Raw genomic sequence first — 27,396 nt, 5'->3', positions numbered from 1 at the left:
TCCATTTGTTCACTCTGAAACCATTTTACTTTATTATATTATGGAAAAATTTAGATGTGCAAAGCAACGCAGATGCCAAAATATGCTTTTAAATATTTTTGGCTAAATCTGTCTGAGATCTTCTGATCCTATATAAAAACATATGCAAAAGTTATGGATAAAAATAAAATACATCTTAATCATTAATGTGTAGACAAAATTGAATAGAAAAAAGAACATTATGAAGCATAAAAATACATACCATGATATTATTCCTGATGTGAGAGTTGAAACACTCTATAGAGGCCTGAAATCGATTTCTAAGGGAAAGCACTCCTCTACTTGGAAAGGGTAAACTACAGGCTGATTCTGAGGCAAGGAAAGGGGTTGAACTGAATGAAGCATTGAGGTTTCTTCTATGGTCCAGTGATTTAGATAATTACAGTAGTAAAAAACATATTAGTGAAGATCATTTGATGCTGAAAAAGAATAATAAACAAATCTGGGCAGGGATTCAGCAATAAATACATGTTGGTGTTTGTCTAAACACATTTTTTAAATACAGCATTTTTGTACTAAACTGACAGGACATGAGCAGCTCATTCACTTGATAGTCATCTGTTATAAAGGCATTGTTACATAACTTCAAAATACACTTAAAATTATTAAGCTTATGTTTTCTATGTACAGTAGATGAAAGTTTTATTAGACTGTAGAGTAACATTTCATGGAAATTAAGATGAACATGTTTTAAACAAGATATTTTACCATGAAGATATACATAAAATATATAATTGTCACATGATATAGAGGAACAAGGCATATGATCTTCACATTTACAGGAATTTATAAAATCTTCTCTGAAGGAAATGTGTTACAATTCAGTCAAACTTCTCATCTTGAAAGTAATCCGCATGATTGAGATATTCTTCAAGTTGACCATATTTCTGTGTATACAATAAAAAAGCTAGTTATTTTACTCAAAGCAATGAAGATAAGCTAGGCCTTTTCAATCTACAGACACATATAGAAACATGGTAATCACGAACAATAAACTTTTTAAATATAAACAGGGACTCAATTTCAAATAAGCATTTCTAATTCATAAAGCACTGGAAAGAGATCAAATGAAACATTATTATTAATTTCGTAACTTTCTTGTAACATATTTTTCTAATATATTTATAGCAAAAGTATAACAACTTCAATAACTTATTCAACAACAATTTGTTGAATGTATAACATATATCAAATACTCTGCTAATGACTGTCTAGGTACAAAACAAAATTGCTTTCCCTACCTCTAAGGAGAACAGAGTTCAGTAGTTATATGTCAATAACAACCAATAACAAATGCCATAAAGAAGTACAGACACTGTTATGAGGCTTCAGCAGAGGGGTCATGGTTAGTTGAGGTGACCAGGAAAGAGAGGCATTTAAGCCTCTGTCCTGGGAAAAAAGATTTGGTAGGCAAAGATTTGGTGGGTAGAGTTTTCTGTAGGCAACAACAGTCCATACAACAGTGACAAGACAAGAAAATATGAGATTTAACTACAATCTGAGGTTTTTTAGGGGAATTGAGCAAGATAAGGCTGAACTAAAGAAGTTGGGGTCAGAGAATGAAAGGTATGAAATGCTAGGTTAAGGGTTTTAGCTATAATGTGACAGGCAGTAGAAAGCTGTTAAGCTGTTTAAGGTGTTAAAGCTGGAGGTTGACATACTCTAAGGTGTACTTTAAGAAAAATAGTAAAACACCATTCTAGAAAAGTTTGGCAACTAGTTATGAGTCTACTGTAATAATTTAGGTAATGAGAGACCAAATTTGAGTGACAGCAATGAAGATGGAGAGTAAAACTAAGGTTGGGACAAGATAAGAGAGGCTGATTTGGAGATTTCAAGGTTGATGAGTTCAAAGTGTTTACCTCAGTTGAGGAGATTAACTGACTAATGGTTTCTTAATTCAACTTATGAACTCTGGTTCTACTTCTACTGAGGCGAGAGAAGATATTGATGACTGACTTTTGTGGTGATAGGGACCTATGGAAGGGTATATGAGGAGTGCATTTTCCTTCTAGACATGGCCATGAAACCTTCCCCACACCCCCAAAGATCTCTGACTGGATCACTTTCTCTGGAAAGAATGAAGATTTTTAAAGAACAGGAAGGGAAATAACTTATAGACTACTTAGAAATTCTCTTGACCGAATTTTCAGACAGGTTCTATTAGGTATAAATAAAATATACTCTAGAATTAGAAACCTATATCTTAAAAGTCTGACTGCTTTTATGCTTTTCATATTATTTCTTTATATCCTTTTTTCTTATTTATTAAATTTATTTTGGAAAATTACATTCTATCTCAGCTATACTAAGGAAAACCTCTCTTTGATTTTATTACTAATAATAGCTAACATTGATCACCTTACTAATTGCTAGGTCCTACACTAAATGCTTAAAAAATGTTTTACTCATTTAAGCTCCACAATCAAAACCCTAATTATTATTATTATTTTATTTTCTATTATACTGAAGAGAAAACTTAGGCTTAGAGAAGTGAAGTAACTTGCCCCCAAATTCTACTACTAGGAAATATTTAAATTCATGTTTTTAACCATTATAGTATATTATTTCTGAAATTTAAAGGGTGGGAGTGGGGTGCAGCTTTAGTGTGAAAAAAGAAAAACCTATGAGGGGAAAGAAACTCAGACAGAAGGCAATTTGTATTACCTGGCCATTCTCTCCATCTAAAGATTTTGCCTCCATCATTCTTCTTTACTACAAATTTGCACAGTTTTGGTCATAATATGTCAAGCCCTTAGAATGCCAGATGGATCTACTAATGAAAACAGTTGGAATTGTGGGAATAGAGTATGAGAAAGAGGTCAGAACATAAAAGGAGTTTGGTGCCTTGTACTCAGAAGCAGCAGTTAGTCCTGAAAAAAGGAATGGGAATGCCAAGGGAATGGGCTTAGAGCCTGAGAAGAGAACCTAGTGCAACATGAATTTTTTAAGCAGTGGCCATCAATCTTTAATTTGCTTAAGAGTCATCTAATTTGTTAAACATTGGGTGTTTAATACCCCCAAGGATTCTCATTCGAAAGGTCTACAGTGAGGCCAGGAAAAACACATTATTTTTCACAAACTTCTAGGTAATTCTGACATAAGCAGTTTAGAGCCATGTTTTGAGAAACATCAGTTTATGGAGTGAAAGAAAAGAGAAAAAAAAGTTTAAAAGGGGGGAAAAAAGGGAAGAGAACAAATGAGAAGAGTTTTGAAAGGGGTGGGATATCCAATCACAATTTAAATATTTATATGTCACTTAAAATTTAAATACAACTGTAAAACTGAAACTTGATACTTTTATTGACATACTTTCTTCACTTTCTGGTATTCATGAATTCACAATCTCATCCCAACAATTCCTAAGTTCAACTTCCCTGGAAACCGCATCATCATATGCACTTTTCTTCTTAACAAAAAAATCACTTGTTAGAATTTTGCCAATGGCATATGACGGTATATTCTTTGGCTCTAATGAGACTTATATTACAATTATATTTATTACCATTTTAGTTTTATTATAATTTTCTGATTATTTGTTCTTTCTTTATACCTGAGTTGCTCCTACTGCTTTAATATTACTAAGTTAAAAACAAGTCATCCTAGTTCAATTGTTAGAAGAACAAGAAGAATGAAGATAGTCTAGCTGGTAGGTTTTAAGGAAGAAATGCTGTGATATCCTGAAATAATGGAAGAAAAATGCTTGGAGAAAAACGGTATCAAACAGAAGCTGAGGAAGGAGAGACACGAACAAGTAATTTGTGTAAGGTAAAAGGAGGAGCTGACATAGTAATTGGGAGGTAAGAGTGGAAAGACCCATGAATATACAGCTGTTCGAGTAGCACTGAGCCTGGCATTCTAAAGGTTTAGAGTACATGCAGCCATGACATTACAGCCAAAGAAGAAGCACACACCACTGCCAGAACATATGTAGTGTTATCACTCAAAGACACACACATACTAAGGGGTAGGCAGAGTGATGATGAGAAATGTCAGAGCACCTGATCAATTTTGAAATTTTATCACAGCACAGAAAACTTAATCTGGGTTTATACTGGCTATAAACTTCTTTAGTTTCCAGGATATCTTTTTAGTAAATCTATGGACAAATAGTTTAAATTAAGGTAGGAGAGATCTCAAAAAGAAAATGACGCTCTTTGGTATTTTATGTAAAAAAAAAAAAAAATGCGCACATTGTCCTATACTCGTATGATCTTGAAATACCTTCAATGCCAATGCTAAGTGTTACTCTTTAAGCAGAATATGACACTTGGCTTTCTTTTCTCAAGAATATTTTTTCTTATTCCCGGTCCCTTCTGTTGTCAGCAACCTTTAAGCTTTCTCTAAGATTTGATTTGAAAATGCTTTCGGTTTTTTTTCTGCAAGAATGTTAATGTTCTTCCCATAAACAATACATATAATAATACATGCACAATTACTTTTCTATCTTTAGTACACAATTCTTTAAAAATGTGCTGTCCCAATAGGTCTTTAACCCCACTAGAGAGTTGGCAACATTTAAATGCATCAATAAAAGCACTTAAGAATTTAATGTTATCTAGGAAAATAAAGATGGGACTTACTAGATAAATGAAGGCTCCTCCCTAAGGCAAATTGAAAAGCACAGAGGACAGGGAGGAGAAACACTGGTAGTAAGAGCAGCAGAAGGAAAGTAAAAGATAAAAAGCTAAAGGGAAGAAAATGAAAGACGACTTAAGTGTCAAGATGTGTGGGGCAGGCAAAAAGATCACTGGGTGGTGGTTTGTGGTGGGCAGATAACTGTCAAAAGAGAAACCAATCTTGATGTCATTCTCCAGACCGGGAGAGCTCTGCAGAACATGATATATCCTAAGAAGTTTCTGTTGTGTTGTTCTCTTTTTCTTTCCCTTTGCTCATAAGTTTATTCTCTAAGCTCTCTTCTTTTCTATTTTTATCTTTTACAAATTCCTCTATGATATGAATAACCCAAGCAATGGATCTTAAGTCAGGCTTTTCTTTCTTTTTTTTTTAAGATTAAATATAATATTGATCTGAGTTGCCTGAACATATATGTTCTCTCTTATACATTCATGTAACTAGAAGTTTTAAAAGACTGCAATCATATTAGCATTCTTTCCATGCACCATAAACAATTCTAAAAGCTCTGTGAGCAGACCAGAGCTTATGAGCTGCCAGCAGATCTTTAGGAATCCAGTGCCCTCTTCAAAACCCCACTTAATCCCTGATATCAAATTTAGGGATCAACAGAATATGGGGGAATCAAAATCAGTGCTGTGGCCTGAAACCTCTGCATTCCCCTTGATCTTCAGTTACAATGCTCACTGCTAAGTCCCATGTCCTCAAGAAGAGGATGTGGGTGGTATAAGAACTGGCAGCCGAGATCCTTTCCTCAGATTGGCACCAGGTGCTTCTTCACTCTCAGGTCACAAGAACTGTTCTAAAGAATAGGAAGCAGATAAGCAGAGGTGAGTCCTATACTTTGTCAAAGAAAATAAAGGGACTTAATATATATGTAAGGAATACCACATATATAAAAGTGAAATGACAGAAAATCCTGATCAAAAGGACAGTATTACTGCTGATTAAAATTTACCTGATGAGTTGAATGAATGCTTAGAACATCGTATCACCTATTCAGGGTAGGACAATGATAAGCATGAAAGGAATGGGTGGAAGAAAAGAAAATATAAAGACAGGGAGAGAAGGAGAGATTCACTGCCTTCTAATCATTGGTATCCTTTTGCTGATCATACTTAGGCTTCAGAATCTTCTAAATGAGATGGTTCTTTTATAATCAGTCACCTTACCTCCTTAATCCAGCCACTTTCTTTTAATTGATTGAAAATTCTTTCCACTGTTTCTTTAACTTGTTCATCCTCAACTTCTCCCGTCTTTGCCATGGAGCAACATTCTTGGTACAATTTGAATTTAAAATGTTTCAGTTTATGATAAATTTTGGTACGTTCAGCACAAATTCTGCCAACAATAAACACCTAAATCAAGAAATAAACATAATCTGACATGTGAAGTGAATAATATAGTAATGAATATATAGACTTTCTGGTTTTCAGATTTTTTTAAATAGTAGAATCTAAAAAATGCATTATTCATTTTTAAAATATTTAGCACCAAATTCCTTTACCTTCTTTTATTTATACAACCCAGTTAACAAAAACTGAGCACCTGCTATGATTCAAGTATTGGGCTAAGCACTTGAGATACATAAGTGAAAGATGTACTACCTGTATTAGGGGGAGCTTATAGCCTTTCCTTTCCATACGTGCACTAACATTGTAGTTCAGCAGCATATAAAATAGATTTTAATAACTGATTCTTCCTTTTAAGAGAAAAATTACTAAAAAAATTATTAAAGAATTTCGATCTTACAATCTTAATATATACAATAACTAGTTTAATGTTTGAATATAGCTATACATATAAAATACACACATTTTTACATAGATGCAAGGATAGAATATACAATGCTTATTATTTCACTTCCACCGACCATTATTTCATAAATATTATTTTAGTGGTAGTATTATATGTTATCTCAAAATGATGGTATACTTAGTTATTAAAATAGTACTCTAATATTTTATTTGGATTACTTGCATTTTTTATATTATAAATAATGTTTCAATGAATTTCGTGATCACGTCATTTACTTTTGTTGAATTACTTTGCCAAGGATAAACTTACAGGCACTGAATATGTGTAACTTTGTTACCTTTGGCTATATATAGCTATCCAGTATTCTAAGAAGATGTATCACATCTTTCTCTAGGAATCTTATTTCCATGAAACTGCTAGTTTCAATGAAACCATGACAGAACTGCATTTTATTTAAAAATACCTTGCTACTTTCAGAGGTATCAACTGGCATCTTAAGGTTAATTTTAATTGTATGCTTTTAAGTGGAGAATAATCATTTTTCAGTATGTTTGTTAACTTTTATATTTTTCCATTGTGTGACTGGTGTATTAATGATTCTTGCTTTTATTTCACAAGATCTCTTATTTTTTAGATATTTGAATCAACTATTTTCTACAGACTCTTTATTCCTTTACAGGATATCGGAACTATAGAAATGGTTTTCTAATTTACACTCCTCTCCAGGATTAGCTGTACACAGTGAAGACAGTGAATGTACAGCAAAATTTTTATCTATACAACAGAACACAATCCTTAAATTATTAAATTATTTTTATTAGGATTCTAGGTGTCTTATCAAGTCAGATCAATTTTTAAACAATGGAGAAATTTTCATTTGACATGTTTAGAGAAGAAATGTGTTTTTATAGTACTTGCCAAATAAAATACTAAAGACTAATTCTGAATTCAGTATCCCTATACAAACTTCTAAGTAATTCTCGCAACCCAGATTGTTCAGAAGGATCTGTCAATTACTTCACATAACACTGAGGAATCGTACTACCCAATCTAGCAGAATTCAGATAAATAGTATATTTCTACCTTAATAATTGACTGGTAGCATTTAGAATCAATTTTGGGTCTCTAACTAGGCCCCAAAACTCACACACCCTTCATGATATACAGACTCTTCAGAGGAAGCTTTCAATATTAATATTTTTGCATTTATAAATGTAATACTTTTATATAGATTAAAAAAGTAAACAGTAGTTTTCATCTATAGTTCTTTTCTTTTACATTGTATTGCTTTGCTCTTGTTTATCAAGAACACTTCAAATATTTCAAACATTTTCTTCGGTTCTGCTTATTCATTCAAAATTAACAGCACCTTAAGTATGTGCTAATTGCTCTAGACTCTGACATACTTCTGATAGAGTCTAAACTGAAGCATGGTTTTAATTCTCATATTAGGATAAGTATGCATCTTCAATTATTATTCACTTGTCAGTTGTCAATTTGGTAGATTATCTACTATAAAATTTTCCCAGTGGGTCTAATTCTCCTTTGGGCTCAAAAGGGACTTCTGCTTCCCCTCTGCCTCAGTTACTTACTTTTTCATCCTCATCCTCTAACCCCACCACCACCCACGCTCCATTTCAGTGATGTATACTTAGAGAATATGCATGAATCTGCTTATAAGACATATTTTTCATATTCAAAAATTATACCCTTTCCTTATATTCTTTTCCCTTCTGCTAGTGCTTTCTCCATTTGTGAAAATAACAGGGTTATTTGTGCAAGCTTATATATTGACAATTTCTAAATACTGAAAACTAAAATGAGAGGGAAAGAAAATACCTGTTTATCATGTGACATGAAATCATCTGTTTCCATAGTCCTGGTGTTGTACAACTTTCCTGATAAATGCACTGAATATTTACAGTGCCGATGCAATCCACAAGCCTGGCAGGAACAGTCTTCAGGGTTCTTCATATGAATACTTACATTAGAATAATTTGCTACCCGCTCCTGAAAAAAAGTGTGAGGAAGCTTTAAAGGATTAGAACAGCAAGAAAAATAAGACATAAAAAGAACTTAACCAAATTATAACAAAAATTAGGAATTATAATAAGATGAGATGTAAGAGCAAAACACTAGTATTTCTAACTTTAATACTAAACACACAGTAGGTGTTTGACAAGATATTTTTAAATTAAAATATGAATTTATAATTTAGGCTATTAAATGAAAATAAACCAGTCTGGGAAAATAATTAGTTTCATATCCCTCACACTTATGAGTTACTACTAAGTAGTGTTCTTCACATATTTTATTTTTTCCTTTCATCTCTAATGTTAATGGGGTAGTTAAAAATGTGAAAGAATGAGCAGCAAAAATTTAGAATATAAAAAAAGATAAATTCATTTAAGTCAAAAATCGAGAAAAACAAGATTGCAATCAGTCTCTATTGTCTCAATTATATCATATTTTCCACAAATTCTTCAGAAATAATTTAATCCTCCTATTGTTACTTACTAAAATATTATGAAAATAAACAAGTTGAAACTAGGATTGCTAAGTGGCCAGTACTGATATGGACAGTCTAATAGCTGTGTTAGCAATGAGTAAGCAAACTGAGAAAATATTTGGCTTTCATAAATAAGCTTTATTAAGTGTGAAATTACTTGTGCTTGAGTATTTTTGCTTGTGCTCTATGCCTGTGCTAGATACTGCCGTTCTAATTAGTAGTGTAGATTAGGTTTGACCATAATATTTGAACTACATGCAATGAGCATATTAGCAGGGTTACTAATCCACATTCACATTCTCTATCACCTGATAGTAATTAAGTATCCAACATACTGATAGCTTCTTTTTTACATTGTATAATTCACAACAGTATTGCATAATATTTCTCATATTTCATGACACTTCATGACACGTGTCACTTACAAGCTGACATTAAGAGTGAACAGGTGATTAACCACCACCCTGGACTCCCTCCTTCTGTGTTATAGATGAAAGCACATAGTGCGCTGGAAGCTCTATCAGCTTAGTTCCCTGAGAGACTACAATAGAGCACTCCCGTTGACTCAGACTGGACATATGTAAGTGAAAAATAAACTCTGTTGGGTTAAGCTATTGAGATTTTTGTTGTTGGTTTATTTGTCATATTATTTAATTTTAGCAGCAAAACCTAGCTTATCTTAACCAAAATCATCTATGTCTTTAAATTTGTAAGCTAATATTCTGTTGTATCTTCCAGTTATTATTTCAACATTGGGTTATCCAAATTCAGCATAACCTACCGTAGGATGGTAAAGCATAATACAGCAAAGTAGTATGCGCTTTAGAGTCAGAGAAACCCTAGAAACCTGAGGTCTCTAGGTTTAAATATTGGGCTGGCTAATTACTAGCTCTGTAACCTTCTGTTACTCATTTTTTCTGAGTCATAGTTTCCTCGACTCTAAAATGGAGGAAATAATAGTGCTTTCCTCATGGGATTAACTTTTAAGATCAAATAAAATACTTTACTTTGCATGTAAATTACTTGGTAAAATTAAATAATGAATAAGGCCATTTTTCTTTCTATGAAAGAAAAAAATATTTATATCATGTTCTAAAAGCTGTACTATCTACTTTACCTTCAAAGTAAGTAAATATTTCCTTTTCAAGTAGGTAAATATTTTCTGTATTTGAAGAAGAAACTGGAGTTTACAGAAGTTTAAAAACTCAAAGTTAAAAGATATATATAGTGACCCTAATGTCAAGCCATCCTCTCAATTGAAGTATTCTTTTTGTAATCCAATAACTGCGTCTTAAACCAAAACCATCTGTGGCTAATTTATCATTAGGTAATTTAAGGGCTGAAAAGGCCTTGGGTGAAGCCAAATTTCCTGATATAAATGAGGCAGAGCAACTAATGATTTAAACGCTAGAAGTACTGTAGGAAACTTGAACTTCTCTTATCTTACCATTTTTCCTCTTGCTGATCATTAGAAGATAGAATGTTAGAAACAGAGATGGAAAAAAACACCTTAAAAATTATATAGTACATTCTCCACTATTAGAAATCATAAAATATAAATCTAGAGGATAACATGAAATCCAATGAATCTTATAAATTGAAAAGATATTTTACCCAAATTGGTAGAATTACAAAACCTGAAGTTGGAGAAAGACATCAAAGACAACCTAGGCCGGTATTTCCCAAATTATGTTATGGAAATCAATTATCCTAGGGGGTTAGAAGTATTTCATGAAAAGGAGCCATATAGTAAAACACAAATTTGGAAAGCATTACATTCTGTACCACCCTCTTGAAGATTTACAGTATAAATTCACATATTAATGCTCTTTGAAAAGTCCTCCAGTTAAGTTAAACCCACTGTTTCTCACACTTTTTTAAGGACTTCTTTTTTGATACAACAATTAACATCTTGTGAGACAATCTCCTCATTTTAATAGAAGGGCTAAGTCTTACAGATGTTCTAAAGTTATTCATCATTTAGAACTACTTAATTATTGGATAGATATAAGTGTTAATGATTAAAACAGTAATTACTTTGAGGTGAGAAACAACAAAGAAAAATGCTAATAATTTAGATTATTCAGTCTGACTGAATACTGAAATCCTGAGAGATCACCACGCCCTGCCCACCAGAGATTAAAAAACAGATATAACTGTATACCTTATATTGCTCTCTCCAACGACTTCTGGAGGATAAGCTCTCTAGACGAGGCTGTACAAAGCGGTTATCCAAATAATCAAGAGATGTCAACATATCTTGTGCATATGATTTTTGCCTGGTGCCATCTGTTCAGGACAATAACAACAAAAACCAATCACTTTGCTCTCATGGAATATTTCAGTAGCTGAATACTTAACGATTTCTTTCCATAGTTTTAGGAAGATACTTGATTGATTGGTTAGAAGCATTTTACGTTGAAAAAAATTAATGAAGTGGAAGAAGAATCCCATCAAGGAATGAGGGAAAAGAAAGAACCACATGGCCAATTGCTCCTTGAACACATCAAAAACTGACTCTTTTCTAAGGGTCTTTCCACTTGCTGTGCTCTCTGCAAGATCCATGCATTATTTCCTCCTTCATTTTAGGTTTCTGTTCAAAATTCACCTCTTGACAGACTGTTTTTGACCAATTTAATTAACATAAGATTTTCCTTTATCATTCCCGATCTCTTTATCCTACTTTTTTTCTCAAGAATTAATCACTGGTTAAAATTGTTATATATTTGTTTGCTCATTGTCTGCCTTTCTCATTAGACTTTAAGCAACATGAGGGCAGGAATCTTGTATGTCATAGTCATTGCCATATCTCCAGCTTTCAAATAATTCCTGGCCCTTAGTTGGCACTCAATAAACATTTGTTCGATAAACTGAACAGAATGTTATTTTGGCATTTAGGTAGATATTCAACAGACATATTTATAGTCTTCATTAAGTGCCAACCTCAGTGTTAGATGCAAGGGATAAGTGTATATATATGGTATGTTTCTTCTCAGACTCTTGCAAGGGAGAAAGGTAAAAATACATTTTCAAAATTAAGTATGAAAAGTGCATACACATCAATACAATCACACTCAGGATAATGACAACACAAAAGAGGGGATAACAAATATTACTTAAATGAGTCATAGATAGCCTTTATGGTGGAAATGATTTTACACTCACCTGGAAAATGTAGGGTAGAAAGAGTTTATATTCTAAGGAGAAACAGCATGAGCAAAGGCATGAAAGCATAAAACAGGGCATAATTTTCATGAAATTCGAAGAGCTTAGAGACTGGGACAACACATGAGTGTTGAACTGCCCTGCTGTTTTGTGAGTATATATGTCCTATATCTTCGAATTCACTGTAAACTCTCTAAAGGTAGGGAACCATCACATATTTCTTTTGTACTTTCCACACTTCACAAATAATAAAAACTAGTAACTTTTTGATATGAATGGGCTTTGGGTGCAGCTGACCCTAGAGAGAACAACTGGAGGGCCTGAAGAATAGGTCTCCTTGGTTTTGTTTAATATATAAAACAGTGGGTTGTTTAAAAATTGGAAAAAGAAAAAAAAAGTTGTTTCATTCATATTATTAACTTACCATACAATGTTCCCAGAAATGATTCATCTAAAGCATTGATCAGAAGGGCCTTCACAACTCTTTCAAAGTGAGTATAGTGGTCACTAAAAGAATCTGAAATTAATTTTAAATAAATATCAAGATCTAGTAGACAAAATAATTCCCTGAATATAACAGGTTCCTTTCTCCGAGGCTAAGAAATTAATACTATAAATATAAGAAATCACATAATTATCCTAAGTTTATAGCTGCCTCAGTGACTTCTCTAGTCATTAAACAAATCTCCATTTTCCAGATTTACTGGCTTCTAATCCAAAGTTTCTAGTTGTTATTTCAAATAATCTTCACTTTCCAAACCTATTAAGGGAAAATTAAGAGATATGTTGTGAAAAAAAAATCAAAATTGTTCCTTGTACACCTAATTATCAACTCGATGATTGCAGAGAACAAAAAAGAGAAACTACATAGGTGCATTATTCAATATGTACATGAAACTCTTGTCTTACTCTTTTTCTCTAAATCATGTTATATACAAAATTATCCCTAAAATTGCCTCCCTAGCCAGAACCCCAGTGGCTATAAAAACTCCATTTCCCTTTCTGCTGCCCCAGATTTAAAATTTTCAGCATTAGTTTAAACAAGTTATGTCTACTCTTTCTCATATAAAATATATAAGCCTGCTTTCCCACTAATTCGGTTTGGTCCACGGACTCACGTTTGACAAGACAGGCAATGATAAGAGAGAAGGTCCTTACTATTTACCATTGCTCTTGGGTCAAGGTTTACTATGCCTGTGGAAATGTTTTCTATCAAACATGACCCCTTGCTTGATCCAAATGGTAATCATAGACTATTTGCCCTCCTTTGGGCACCTGTGAAGACATATTAAAAGCAGCTTGAGTATTTCAGGAAAAGTGGAAAATGCTTGGTAAGGGATTAAAGCAAAATAAGACCTATTATTAGCATTCATGAGTGAATTTTGACTTTGCTTTCAATTGAAAAAAAACAAAAAAAGATGGGATTTAACATGGAGACACCTTTTAGCTTTTCTTTTAGTTACTGAAAGGGCTGTATAACTCTTTTTTTTTTAGACTTTAAGGGAAATTTTAGTATATGTTCTTTTGTTAAAAAACAAAAAACAAAAACAAAACTTTATTGAAGTAGTAAAGTGACCAAAATAAAGCAGTAATAAAACTAAATGACAGGAGTAGATAATTCACATAGTAGAGGGACCACGATCAATTGAAAATTACAAAAGAATTGCTCACAGCCACTTATGAATATATTTTTAAAAATCAGAACATAATTAGAAAATGAAATAATACTTCAATATGATTCAACTTTGATTAGACTTTCATTTACCTCTCGATATATTATAGGACTAGTATATAATTTAATTTTGAGTGTTTAAATGAACTTAAAAAACTTAAAAGTTTAAATGAACTTAAACTTTATCTAGCACTGTATTAAGGGAAAACTGTTCCAGGGATATTAATAGATATGTTGAGAAAAAAATCAAATTCATCCCCTGTGCACTTAAGTTTAACTATCAAATAAAATGCAATAGAATTTTTTATCTCACTAAATTTTTTATCAATCTTAAATGTGTTAACATGCAACATTACTCACCTGCTATAGAGTTTTGAGAACGGTTGCTCTATTTCAGACCCTGATAATAGTGTCTTTAGGATTAACAGTAAAAGGAAAGGGCAAAAGATCAGAATCATCTGGAGAGGTTTTATTCCCCCTAATCACGGAATCCCTCTCCTACCAATGTGTATCAGAATCGTCTTGAAAAATGCCAGGAAGAAGGCCTTGATTTCATTGTGGTTGAGTGGATAGGTGGATGGTGGTGGAATTGTGTTCCTGGTAGCTCAAATTGGAAAAAAAATTGAACGAGTATATGCCTGGCATAATTTTATACACTTAGATGCACTACTTTATTTTTCACAAGCCTACCAGGTACTATCATGACCCTTGGTTTACTTTTAGTTGAGAAAACAGATACAGACAGGATGAAAAACTTCCCTCAGATCACACAGATAGTTAAGTGTTGGAACTGAGGTTGGAACCCAGGCAATCCGACTCAAATTTCATGCTACTATCCCCTAAGTCGATGTTATTATGCATGGTGGTTGGATTTGATACTATGATACTTCAGAACATGAAATTTTAGAATTAGATGGAAAATTGGAGAAAATGAAATTCGAATCTCTCATCTTAAAATTAAGAAAAATGACACAATAATGAAATAACTTACCCAAGGTCACACAACTAGATAGAGGCAGAAATCATATTAGAGCTCAGGCCTCCTCCAGAACTTTTTTCAGTGCTTTAACTCCTATATTAGATGGGCTTCTGTAGAATATTCTAGGGATATTGTTTATAACTTTCCTCCATGATTATAAAAATATTGCAGAAGGGCACAGGAGAAAACCGACAATATTTGTGTTTATAACTTGATTTTTCCAAAGTAATTAATCAATTTCCCCACATCCAATCATTGGATAATATAGTCATTCTATTGATTTTCCATCCTTTATCATACATTAGTTTCCTAAATATGCTAAGATTTTGTTTCAGCACTGTCTACTCTACCCACTGATGAGGCTGTCATTCTCATGTCCGTACTACAATGCTTTACTTAATGCAATTTTGTGATAACTTCTTATATCTGGTGGGGCAAGTCCTTTTGACTCTGTTTTCAAATTTTATTTATCTTCATAGTGAACTTTAGGATTGTTTTGTAAAGTTAAATCAAACAATTTCAGAAGAAATAACTTCTTATACTATTTATTACCTTCCAGAAACATGCTGTTTCCATTTGTTTCCTTTTCTATTTCACCCCCACAACCAGGAATTTGTGAAATAGGGTCATTTCTATTCCTTCATGTGTTATCTTCTCCCTCAGAACTTTTTCTTCTCCATCCTAGAACTTCTTGAGTTTAACCTACATATGACTGATGAGACTTTCTGTACTGTTAATTCTGCTCTTTAGAGCTTACAACATAGATTTTATTTGACTTTACATTTTAAATTTTCTGGCACTTTATCCGTATCTTATTTAGCTCTCTTTCACCTCAAATTGTTCTCTTCTTATAATTTCCTATTGCTTTCAAACAGATTGCAAACGCTTTATACAATTTTCTTTTGTTTCCTTTAATAAAACATTTTTTTCACAGGCATTTTCTTCCTCTAGCTCTTCAGGGCAATGTTACTTTTGCTTTGTGCCAAAACATTTCACTGATACTTTTTACTTATCCTAGAACAACAGGAAAAGTTCTAGGATTTAACATTTAACATAAATCGATACGAGATTGTTCTTAGGCACGCTCTGTGCTATGTTGATAGAACGATTCTCTCCAAGTGCTAGGTGGAAAGTTAATGTTCTCTCAGTCTAATTTCCAGTATTTTAGCAAGTATTTATCTAGCAAGGCACTAGAGATGTACTTTTGTATCTACTACTTGGTTCTTTGTCACTTTGAGCATATGATAGAATACTGGGAAAATAACCTTCAGTATCCATAAATCTGAAGGCTATTCCTATCAACCTGTGTATAATATTAGTGAGTGAACACTGTAGATTTGGAATACAATGGACCACTGCCAGTCTATCCGTCTACTTTCTATTTTACCTTTTTCTGGAAGTCGCAGTCTCAGAATAGAGAAATACTAACAGAGACTGATGAGAAGAGAAAAGGACTATGTTTCAAATGCTGCAACTATGTAGCTGAAAGGGAAACTATTCTACTTTGAAGTGTTACTGATGCATCTCTCAGGGCCAAATAGCAGGTAGTGAGGAAATGACAAAATTTCTTCCAACGTATAGAAATGTTCTCTTCAAAAAGGTAAAATTGCACAGACTACTGATTGTGATTCTTCATTGGGTATAAATTTGGGGTTAGATAATGTTTCTCTTGAATTTTGATCATATGTTGAATGTATCTGTCAGTGTTCTTATAGAGTTGGGGGGAGAATAAATCTGGGAGTATTAGCCTAATTACAACCTAACCCAGGCCATAGAGTGGTGTTCATTATTCATCATATAGGTTATTGTTTTAATGAGAAAATATTTTTTGACTTTCAAAAGTAAGAATTTATAGCAACTTTTAGAACAGAATCTCTTGGCAAAGCAAAAACTGCCTAGAATCTTACTTATAAAAGGCATAAACATTGGTATTAAAAACATGAACCAAGTCATAAATTATCCCTATAGTATGTGGGCTCTTCCCGTCTGTTGGTTTAACAAATCTGATCACATCCAACATTTCGCTATCTTGAACTATAAGATCCAGAAGGCTTCAGCCAACATGCTTATCTTAATCATCTACTCATCCAACTAACAAAAGTTCCCATAATGTGTCACCAACTTTAATAGGCATTAGGAATACAAAAAGAAGTGAAGTTGATTAACCATTTAGGTTAGTTTTTGGGCGGGGATGTCCACTGGCTTTCTTTATTGAGCTTTACTTTTTTACATACCATAAAATTCACTTTTTGGTGTACAGTTCTATAATCAATGCATAAAGTTGTGTAACCAACACCACAACCAAAACAAACAAACAAACAAACAAAAACAACATTTTACAACCACCCCAAAACTAATTTATGAAACCTCTCAATATTTAGTTTTGCACATATTTAGTATGAAGTGTCTGAAAGACATCGTAATGAAAATGTTTAACATGATGATGAAAAACTGGACCATGGATTTCGGATAAATCTGTTCTGGAAATAAAGTTAAAGGATTCCTGCCCATAGACTGGGCTGAAGTTATAGGGAAGAGACTGCCTGAAGCACAAGCAAAATGTAGTTTGAGGGTGAAACCTTTAGAAAAATCAATATTTACATGACAAATGGAAAAGAGAGAAAAGCAATATTATAAAAGGAAAGGCAAGACGTACTACAGAAGCTAAAAAGAGAATGGTAAATAGCTGGTGGCAAAGCACATAGCAATAACAGATTAATAGAAGAAATGAAGAGCATTTTGGAAACTAGAATGTTATCAATTACTTTAGTGAGAGCAATTTCACTGGATTGATGGGTACAAGAGCCTGAGTACACTTGGAAACTTGAACGAAAAGATAACATTTAGAACAGTGGTTAATGGAATGTGCCAACTCAAGGGAGAAAAGGCACGAATATGGTTACAAGTTAAAGAAAGACAGCTTGTAATGATAGAAGTTACAAGTAAGAACACACAAGATAAAATGTATTACATAAAAAAAAATGAGTTACATCTGTCTCTGAGGTAGAGATACTCAGTAGTAAAAGCAAGCACAGAACTCCTTGGTATTTACTTAAATGAGTTGAAAATATGTCCACAGAAAAATCTGCACACAAATGTTTATAGCAGCTTTATTCATAATTGCCAAAACTTGGAAATAAACAACATGCCCTTCAAAGGGTGAATGGATAAACAAACTGTGCTACATCCATACAATGGAATATTATTGTGATAAAAGTAAATGAACTATCATGCTATATTGACATAGAGGAAACTTAAATGCATATTATTAAGTGAAAGAAGCCAATATGAAAGGCTACATGCTGTGCGATTCTAACTATAAAACATTCTGGAAAAGATAAACTATGGAGACATTAAAAAGATCAGTGGTTGTCAGGAGTTCAGGGGAGGGTGGAATGGATAGGTAGAGCACAGGGGATTTTTAGAACAGTGAAACTATTCTGTATGATATTATAATGGTGGATACCTGTAGTGTTATTACACATTTGTCAAAATCTATAAAATGTACTCAGTCACAAAAAACAATGAAATCTTTCCATTTGCGACATGGATGGACTCAGAGAGTATTATGTTAAGTGTAGTAAGTCAAACACAGAAGAACAAATATGTATGATTTCACTTATATGTAGAATCCAAAAAACAAAATAAATGAACAAACAAAACAGAAACAGACTTATAGATATAGAAAACAAACTAATGGTTGCCAGATGTGAGTGAGGATGGTTGAAAAAGGAGGATTAAGAAGTACAAATTTCCAAATAAAAAAATAGTTGCAGAGATGTAAAGCATAGCATAGAGAATATAGTCAACAACATTGTAATAAATATGTATAGTGCCAGATGGGTACTAGACCTATTGTGGTGATCACTTTGTAAGGTATATAAATGTCAAATCATTATGCTGTACACCTGAAAGTAACATAATCTTTTATGTCAATTATATCTGAACAAGAAATTTTAGGAAATATTAAAAAATATTTTTAAAAATCCATATGCTATACAACACAAAGAGTGAGCCCTGAGATAAACTATGGCTACAGATAATAATAATGTATCAATACCGGAAGTACCAACCAATACAAGATGTTAATTACAGGGATATTTTGTGTGAGAGGGGTTATATAGGAACTCTGTGTACTTTCCACTCAACTTTTCAGTACATCTAAAACAGCCCTTAAAAAAGCAAAAGCAAGCTGAGAAGGGTAGAATAGAGAAGGAAGTTAAAATTGTCCCCACATGTAGGACTTTCATTATTTTCATTAATTAGCAGGCACGGGTATAAGTGGGTATCTCCCAGCAAATGTTCTATCACATTCTAGATACTATAATCCAGAATGATGGGATACTTCCTGAGTTTCCCTGAGACTCAAATATCTAGGTGGTATGTGAACCAATGCCTATTGATCTAAGGAAAACAGTCCTTAACTTTCAATGTATAGATGACCATCACTGGCATCTCTATAACTGAAAAATTTCTTGAAATTTAATTAATATCTCAATCCACTATTTTATTATAAATCATGAGAACTAAATTGAACCATGTTATACTTAATTTTAGTAACTATGTTCTTTTTAAAAAAATTGGGAAAGAATGCATTCCTTAAGGGAAAAAAGTATACATCCAACAGCCTGTTTCTACCAGTTGTGAAACATCATAAATACAATTGTGAATTTATGTACAATTATAGGGATCAGAATAATAATATATAAGGATACCCTAAATTTTTAGGGTCCTATTATATTTTCATTAACTATATGAAAATATAAAAGATTTTAATTTCCTATCTCTGATAGGTTTCACTCAGTGATGCTTCAAAAGTCCTGATAAAAACCAGTGGTTTTACAAACCAGTGGTCTGTAGACCCCTGTAGGACCCCAAATCCATTTAAGGAGATCTGTGAGGCCAAAGAAGTAACACTAAGATAATCATTTGCTGTTTTCACACTGTTGAGATTTTTTAATGATATTGCAAAAGTAATTATGCGTAAGGTAGCTGTCCCCCTAGCATGAATCATGGTAGTAGCATCAAACTAGTAATTATTATCGTTAACACTGCTATACACTCAGTAAAAAAGCTTCCACTTAAGAATGTCCTTGATGAAGTAATAAAAGTTATTAATTTTATTAAATCTTGAGTCTTGAGTATCCATCTTTTCAGCAGTCAATAGGATGAAATAGGATGTATGCTTCATCCTAAAATATGATTGATCTGAAGAAAAACTGAGTTGGGAGTTAAAAAAAAAACCTCAATTGTCATGAAATACCATGTTTACTTGAAAGGACAAACCATGGTTATCTGGTATTTGTCAAATATTTTCTCAAAAAAGAACAAAAAACGGTTTCTCAAGAAATCAAAGTTTTTGTTGCCAAAGATAAAAACAGATTTTTAAGTAGATATTAGAATTTTGAAAAACCATATGCTACTATGAGCTTGATAGTGTCCACAACCTAAAAAAATTTCTGATGAGATGGGTGGTGATATTAAGAAATGTCATTTAAAAGACACTTTATAATGAAATGTGTGAATATTTGGAAAATCTGTGTAACCCAATTAACTAATATTCTCCTAACGACCATGCATGATGTTACAAAATGGTGCACAGGCAAAAGATCCAAAGTGCAAGACAGACCAATGGATTGTAATGTAAGTAAGTACTAAAATTTCATTCACATTGTTTCAGATTTCATATTGAAACCAACCTTTAAGAAATTATCACTCATCGAATTTTTGTGTTGTTAAATGAGAATATCGCAATTTTACTGAAAACACTCTTCCCTTTCCCAGCTACCTGTTTGAAATAAAATTGTTTTCATCTATTTCGACAAAAACATCACAATAGACTAAATGCAAAAGCAGATACAAGAACCTAGCTGCCTTCTATTAATCTAGTCATTAAAGATATTTATTAAAATGTAAAAGCGCATTCCTCTCATTCTTTTGGGAGAAAATATAGTCATTTTTCATAAAAATGTTATTTGTTAACGTGTAATGAGTTTACTAATGTTAAGTCAATTAATAGATATATTTTAAATTTATCTGTTTTGTATTTCTACAAAAGTAAATGTTGCTAACTATAATAACCCACAGAAACAAAAGCTCTTTGGGATCTTCAATCATTTTTAAGAGTATAAAGGGTTCCTGAAACCACCAGAATAAACTATTATCAGACTGACAAATTAAAGTTACCTGAAAATGAAGTCACAGTTCCTAATCAATTTACGATCCCGCTTTAGAATATGATAGTAAAAGGCTGATTTGATATTTGATAATAATATCATGATTAGAACAGTCATAAACATTTTTTTGATGTTTAACTTACAAAGAGAATTCTGTTTCACTAATTTCAGTTGTGATGTAGTCAAATTTTTGTCTCGCTGGCTTTTACTCTCTTCATCGCCCTCCTCATCTTGCACTACAAAGTCATCAATAATATAATCATCTCCATCTTCATCAGATTCATAATCATCCTCCTCCTCTTCATCATCATTTCCATCACTACTACTTGTGCAGGATTCCTTTTCAGAGTCCTAATTAAAGTAAAAAATATTCCTTCAGTAAATTGTACTTTTAAAATTGACAGTATGGATGTGAAATTAAAAGATTAAATCTGAAAACAAAAAAATAATCCATAAAATTCCATATTTTAAGGTTAAAAAAATCTTGCCATGTTACATGTTGAAAACTGAATTAGGAAGATAATATACCTTGGTAAGTGATGCAAAATGTTTAAAATGGACACTAAAAGTAGAAGATAAAAACAGGAAAGACCATACAAAACAGTCTTTCAATTTTAAAAAAGAGTGATTAACTGAGGATCATGATAAAATATTAGATACAATACTGCAATCAAACATGTTTATGGATACTTCATTAAAAAATAAATTCTAGAATTACTGAGAAATAGAACAGACTCAGTACTTTAATTTTTATAAAAATTAAATAGTTTAAGTAAAAATTTAAAAATGGCAACAAAACCAAAAAAATATAACACACCTCAAAATCTCTACTACTATTGCGTCTCTGACGAGATCTTTGTTTTGAGAGTTCTTGCAGTTTCTGGAATTTTTCTCGTTTTCTTGCAGCTGAAGTTTTTTCAGGTTGTTTTTGCTCCATCTCTGCTGAAGAACATTCATCTTCAACCACTCTACGTGGACGTTTAACACCTACTTTTCTAACTAAGATATCACTGTCATCACTCTCATCACTGTCATACATCACAGAGGAGAGCCTTTTTCTCTTCCCTCGCTTAATGTGTTCTTCTTCTAAATCCTCCTCTATTATTTGTCCAGACTGTTTGTTGAGATCATTAGCCTCTTGACTTGAATGCTTCTCATGATCTGGTAAATCAATGCTACTATGTTTGATTTTGTCCTTTTCTTCTTCATGTGTTGAACTATTGCCAGTGTTAATAAGATGCTCACAGTTGTTTCCTTCACTTTCAACTTTAATTAATTTAAGCTCTCTTTCATTTTCTGGCTTTTTATTACTATCAAGCCCCTTGTTACCAGAAAGCTCTTCATCACTGTCAGCACTTTCATTACTGTCAACACTTTCTTCATCACTATCAAGGTCTTCATCACTATCGAGGTCTTCATCACTATCGAGGTCTTCATCACTATCCAATAATTGTGAAATACTACTTCTTTTAGTCCGCCTCCAATCGACTCGAGATTTCTGCTCACGCTCTTGAGTTTTAGAATTTTTCCTTGTTTCATGTCTTCTAACATGTATCATTTTCACTTAAGCTTCTACAAAATAAAGTTATTAGGAATGTGATAATGATAACCAGTTTACAACAAAGAATGCATTTATGGTACAAACTATATTTATTTGGTATTATAAAATGGTTCACAGAGGTAACATCATATGAAATATCTGAGTGAAGATGGCAGAACAGTTATTCAACAAATAATGTATTGAACATCTATAAAAACATCTGCATTATGCTATATTGTGCTGAAAGATATACACAGAAAAATCACGGTCCTGTTCTTTAGAAGATTAATATCTGTGTGTAAAACTAAAACATATAAACATATAAAAATTAAGAAAATGCAAGGTATTCATTTAGTATCAAACAAGTGACAAAAATAACTGATGAAAGTGTAAAGATGCAAAAAGAAAAGAATGGCAAGTGCTTCACTGAAGATTTTATTGGATATGAGCTAATAGGCTTCTGAAGGACTGGTTATATTTGAATTAGAAGGAAGGAAGGAGGAAAAGAGATTTCAGGCATATAAAAGTGGTAAGGCAAAAAAAAAATTTGGCACTGAGAAAGAACATGGTATGTTAAGTAAATAAGTGTGACCAAAAAGGTGAAAAAAAGGCTTTATGCTGTAAAAAAGACATGAGTATAGAAAAATAGGGTGGGATTACCAGAACAATTTATTTTGTAAGCAGAGAAGTATTCTGAATAGAGAAATGACATGAATTATAACACAAGGAATCAATTAATATGAAGAAAATTATAAAGTAGTAATTGACATAAAAAAGATAGCAGTGCAAAACTAAGAGATAACCTATCCACTAAGATTGCAGCCTCTATATACTTTTTAGTAAAATGGCAATGACTTAAAACGACTCAAAGTTTGAGTGGTTAAGATAAAATATAATCCAACAGAAAACTTACTAACAATCCAAAATGTAGTCAGGTAAAAAAGTAAAAAAGTAAAAAAGTTTCATGGAGAAGGAGAACATAGTATTGGGAAAGAAAAACAAATGCTGTAAATTTTGATTCAGAAAAAGATGAACTCCATGAAAATGATCACAAGTATGTAGTAAAGGAACACCAAAAGACAAGAAAACTAGAAAAAGAGTAATACAGTAGCACATATGTACTTCTGTGGTTGCTAAGGAGACCAGAAAGATGATCACAGTGTATGTAATGAGACTGACCTCATAATACGAGTATAAGAGCTTTAAGAGCTTACGAGTGCTTCTACTTCAAAGAAATCACCTTATGAGGCTGATTATTCTAATATTTTGACCATGGAACAGAATATTCCTGGAGATTTTCTATAAACTATAGTATCGAAACTATATGTAAATATATAAAAATAATCACACTTCATATTTTATCCAAGTGGTTTAAATACCCACTTTATTTACTTGTTTCAGTTAAAAGAGACTGTGAGCAGTTTCCAGAAATTAAATCCAATTTCAAAAGATGAAGATTACCTACCATTAAAGATATTTTTTAAATGTGCTGCAAACCCTGAAGGTAATTTCGAAAATAATTCTGTTTTTTGAGCAATGGCAGTATTACTGAACCAAGTTTATAGTTTCCCAAGATGACTTTTCTTTGGGGGGTGGAGAGGAAGGGATGACCACTGATTCGATTGTACAAATTCTGGATGTTTATAGGGTAATGTGGCTACTTCTACAATGGTAACAACTCATACAAAATCAGGACAATGGTTGTTAAGATTATACACCAGAAATGATAGCGTAGGCAGAAGTCTAACCTTATCACAGTAACTGCTACAAGTTATATTCAGTACTGTAATAGCAACTTAACAAATCCCAGTCAACAGACCAAATATTCCGCTATTTGAAATTACAGTTGGGATGTGTCTTACAGAAGGCTTATATCAAAAACAGCAAAGAAGAAAATTGTGTGTGGTCAAAATTACCCTTTGAAAAAATATAGTACTCTTAAAGTATGTTTTTTTGAATACCATACTGCTTCAAAATTCCCACCCAATTTCTCTGCCATGCTTTAAAAAGATTAGTTTTTTAATTTTTACTTAGTACCAGATAAGGTAGGCAGCTAGCTATATTTTGAAGCCAAGTACTACAAAGAAGTATTTTTTAAGCACATAGTTAAATTTGTATAAGCGAAGAGTACACGTGCTTTACACTATAATGAAAGGTAAGGTTTTTTAATAAATCTGAATTGAGAGAAATAATGAAAAAATAGAAAAACAAATGACAAAGATGCCTTCAGCACATACACTAAAGCAAATGTGGACAGTAGGAACAATAAAGTGCAAGAAGATTTTATTAGTACTCAAAAGCAGTTTCATACATACTGGATGATTATTTACAAAACAATACCATGCTGGAAAGAGTTATTTATCACATCAGTAGGCGATTCCTATGACAATGGTGAGACAATTAAGAACGTCATACTATAAAAATACCTATGACTGCACAGTTAAGCTATAAGAAAACTCTGTGTACAGTAGTGTATTTTCATACATATTTTAAAATCCTGACATGATCATAGAAGATATCGTTGATCTTCATTTATAAAAATCAAAGCCAAGGACATAGAGTTAAATGACTTACCGAAGATCACACAGCTTGTTAGTGAGGAATTAGAAACCAGGTCTCCTGATTCCCCGTCCAGGGCTACACAATGACTGCTGCCAATATTACATTCATACAAGGTAGTAAAAATTATGCCTTTAAAAAGTCATTTTTTATCTCATTTATGCTAAACTTTAGTTTCAGACAATAGAATTAAAATAAAGTTTACAAACATGCTTTTTAAAATTACATAACTGAATTTTAGTACATGAGTTAGGCCAGAAACTTCCAGAAATTATTTATCTAATACGCAAGAAAAAAATGTACTAAAGAGATGAAAATCTGCAGACATCTCTCTACCATCTTATTGATGACACTAATCACAAAATTTAAGGAATTCTCCATTAGGTTGAAAAGTAAAAATTTCAAAGAGAGGTAGTCTCTGATGAGAAAAAAATTTTGGAAATCTTCAGTGTTGAATGTTTGAGGAGGCACATTATCTAATCAAAATAAATCAAGTTTCATTAGGCCAACTGCCAGATTTATAGGGTGTCTCTCATATTCCAAAATTACCATTTATATAAATGTCAAAATTTCTGTCATTAAAAAATTAGATAATTTGAATATGGTTGGCTTCTCTTTTTAAAATTGTGGATACTTTTACTATGTTAGCTAGGGAAGAAAGAATAATGATAGAGGGAAAAGGTGAGTGAACTGACCTAAGAGGAATGAGAAGGTAATGCTAGGTTGTTAGGTGAGACATTTCTTGGTGGTTAGAATTCACTCAAAAAAGAATCTATGCAAATGGATGTAATTTCTATATATGCTAAGTATGAGCATACACTCAATTTCTTGAAATGAGAATTAATGAGGCTTCTTTAACGATATCTTACCTTTAGGAAATGGGAAAGAAAGACTCCAAATAGAAAGCATTAAGTAAGTGAAGACCATCAATACTATCACATCTTTGGGCTTCATAGTTAATGGTAAGACGCACATATATAGCTACGCTGACTGCAAAGAATGTAAAGTTATCCATATTGCCTGTGTTCTTTCTCTAACACAGTAACTCTAAAACTAAGAAAGGGTACTTTGATGCCACTTGAATTTCTCATCAGAAGAAATGTCCTTTCTTCTGGACTTTGAGGTTAATTAATCCTCAAAAAAAGATTCATTCCAGGAATTGCCTACTAGGTGGTGGCTACACTTTAAGATTTGAAGCTCAGTAAAACCCCAGCCATTACTTGAAATGCCACCAAAAGAGATGAATTCTTATTTGTAAAACATCACCCTTCCTTGATGTTTGCTTTCATATGACGGTTTAGAGGAGAAACCTTAATAAGCCAAATAAATAGTTATTTAATGGGATTCTATGTGCCAGCACACGCAGGGAGCTGTGGTGTAACTAGAAAAAAAAAATCAACAATACGGTCTCTGCTCCCAAGGAGCTCACAATCTGATGAAATTACAAGGGACATCAAACCGAGGCAGTATAATACGTGATTTAAGGGCTACAGTTATGTTCTTATCACATTGCTGTGAATAAATTTATCATAGTTCTTCCACTGGCGGGAAACAGGGCAGCACAACACGACAGAAATAGGAAAATATGAAGAAACATATAAAAAGAGGAAAGCCATTTTCCCCCACTAATTATTATGGCCCAATACTCCACAATTTCGCAGAGTGGATCCTGCCAGTTTGGCATCCCGGACTTATAAGTATTCATTAAAATCTGTAACATTGAAGGTGGTTCGCTAAATCCAGCAGGGATGAGTGGCAGAGGAAGGAACAGATGCTCTCGGGAGTAAACATCAGAGTCATTTTCATGATTACAAACCTGGCTTTCTGGCGGGACGCAGGTAATCGGCGCAGCACGCCCGCGGGTCTGCTACTCTGCCTCCAGGAGTGGGGAGGAGCTGCGTAGCTAGGAAACGGGACCCTTAGACAACCCTTCGAGATGACGTGCGCTGGACGACACAAACCCTTGGACCCCAGAGGAGCTCGGCACTCAGAAAACAAATATGGGTCCCGAAAGGCCAGAAACGCGCGAAATCACCACTCAAGCTGCCCGCGTCAGCCCCGCCCACTTCCCCGTCGCGGAAAGAACTTGCATCCCGCCCACTGCAGCGCAGCCCAGGCGGCCCGCCAGGGGAGAACGAGCCCAGGGCGGTTCCGCCCGCGCCGAAGGCAACCGCGGGAATTTTTCTCTGAGCCGCCGGGAGGCGCGGCTTCCCCCGCCCCTCTCGTAAACCATTAGCAGCCGGAGCCGGAGCGAGTCCCCGCCCCGAGCTATACCGCCCCGCCCCGCCCCTCCCCCCTCACCTTTGGATGCTCCTCCGCCTCTGCCTCCGCCTCTGCCTCCGCCTCCTCCTCCGCCCCGGGGAC

At 33.4% G+C, this 27,396-nt stretch overlaps 1 protein-coding gene across 5 annotated transcripts; it reads right to left on the bottom strand.

Annotated features, from left to right (window-relative positions):
* On the bottom strand, positions 1 to 27,358 carry CCDC82 (coiled-coil domain containing 82). 5 transcript variants are annotated; one of them, XM_039881988.1, is made up of 9 exons: positions 26,849 to 27,043; positions 25,048 to 25,124; positions 21,751 to 22,505; positions 21,077 to 21,284; positions 12,531 to 12,623; positions 11,106 to 11,230; positions 8,272 to 8,442; positions 5,847 to 5,950; positions 1 to 926 (listed from the first exon to the last, which is right to left on the bottom strand). In XM_039881988.1, exons 3-8 carry the CDS (start codon positions 22,489 to 22,491, stop codon positions 5,870 to 5,872), a joined length of 1,419 nt encoding a protein of 472 aa, XP_039737922.1. In that variant the 5' UTR covers positions 22,492 to 22,505; positions 25,048 to 25,124; positions 26,849 to 27,043; the 3' UTR covers positions 1 to 926; positions 5,847 to 5,869. The 5 variants fall into 5 exon arrangements, with proteins under 5 accessions (XP_039737922.1, XP_039737917.1, XP_039737918.1 ...); XM_039881983.1 differs by having other exon boundaries at positions 5,847 to 6,032; positions 26,849 to 27,041; XM_039881984.1 differs by having other exon boundaries at positions 5,847 to 6,032; positions 25,048 to 25,121; positions 26,849 to 27,041.
* Positions 27,359 to 27,396: the final 38 nt, after the last annotated feature.

Source organism: Pteropus medius, unplaced genomic scaffold, assembly GCF_902729225.1.
Source record: "Pteropus medius unplaced genomic scaffold, Ma_sr-lr_union100, whole genome shotgun sequence".
Taxonomy (NCBI): domain Eukaryota; kingdom Metazoa; phylum Chordata; class Mammalia; order Chiroptera; family Pteropodidae; genus Pteropus; species Pteropus medius.
The sequence above is the reverse complement of the archived record's forward strand: the minus strand, read 5'-3'. Positions and strand labels throughout refer to the sequence as shown.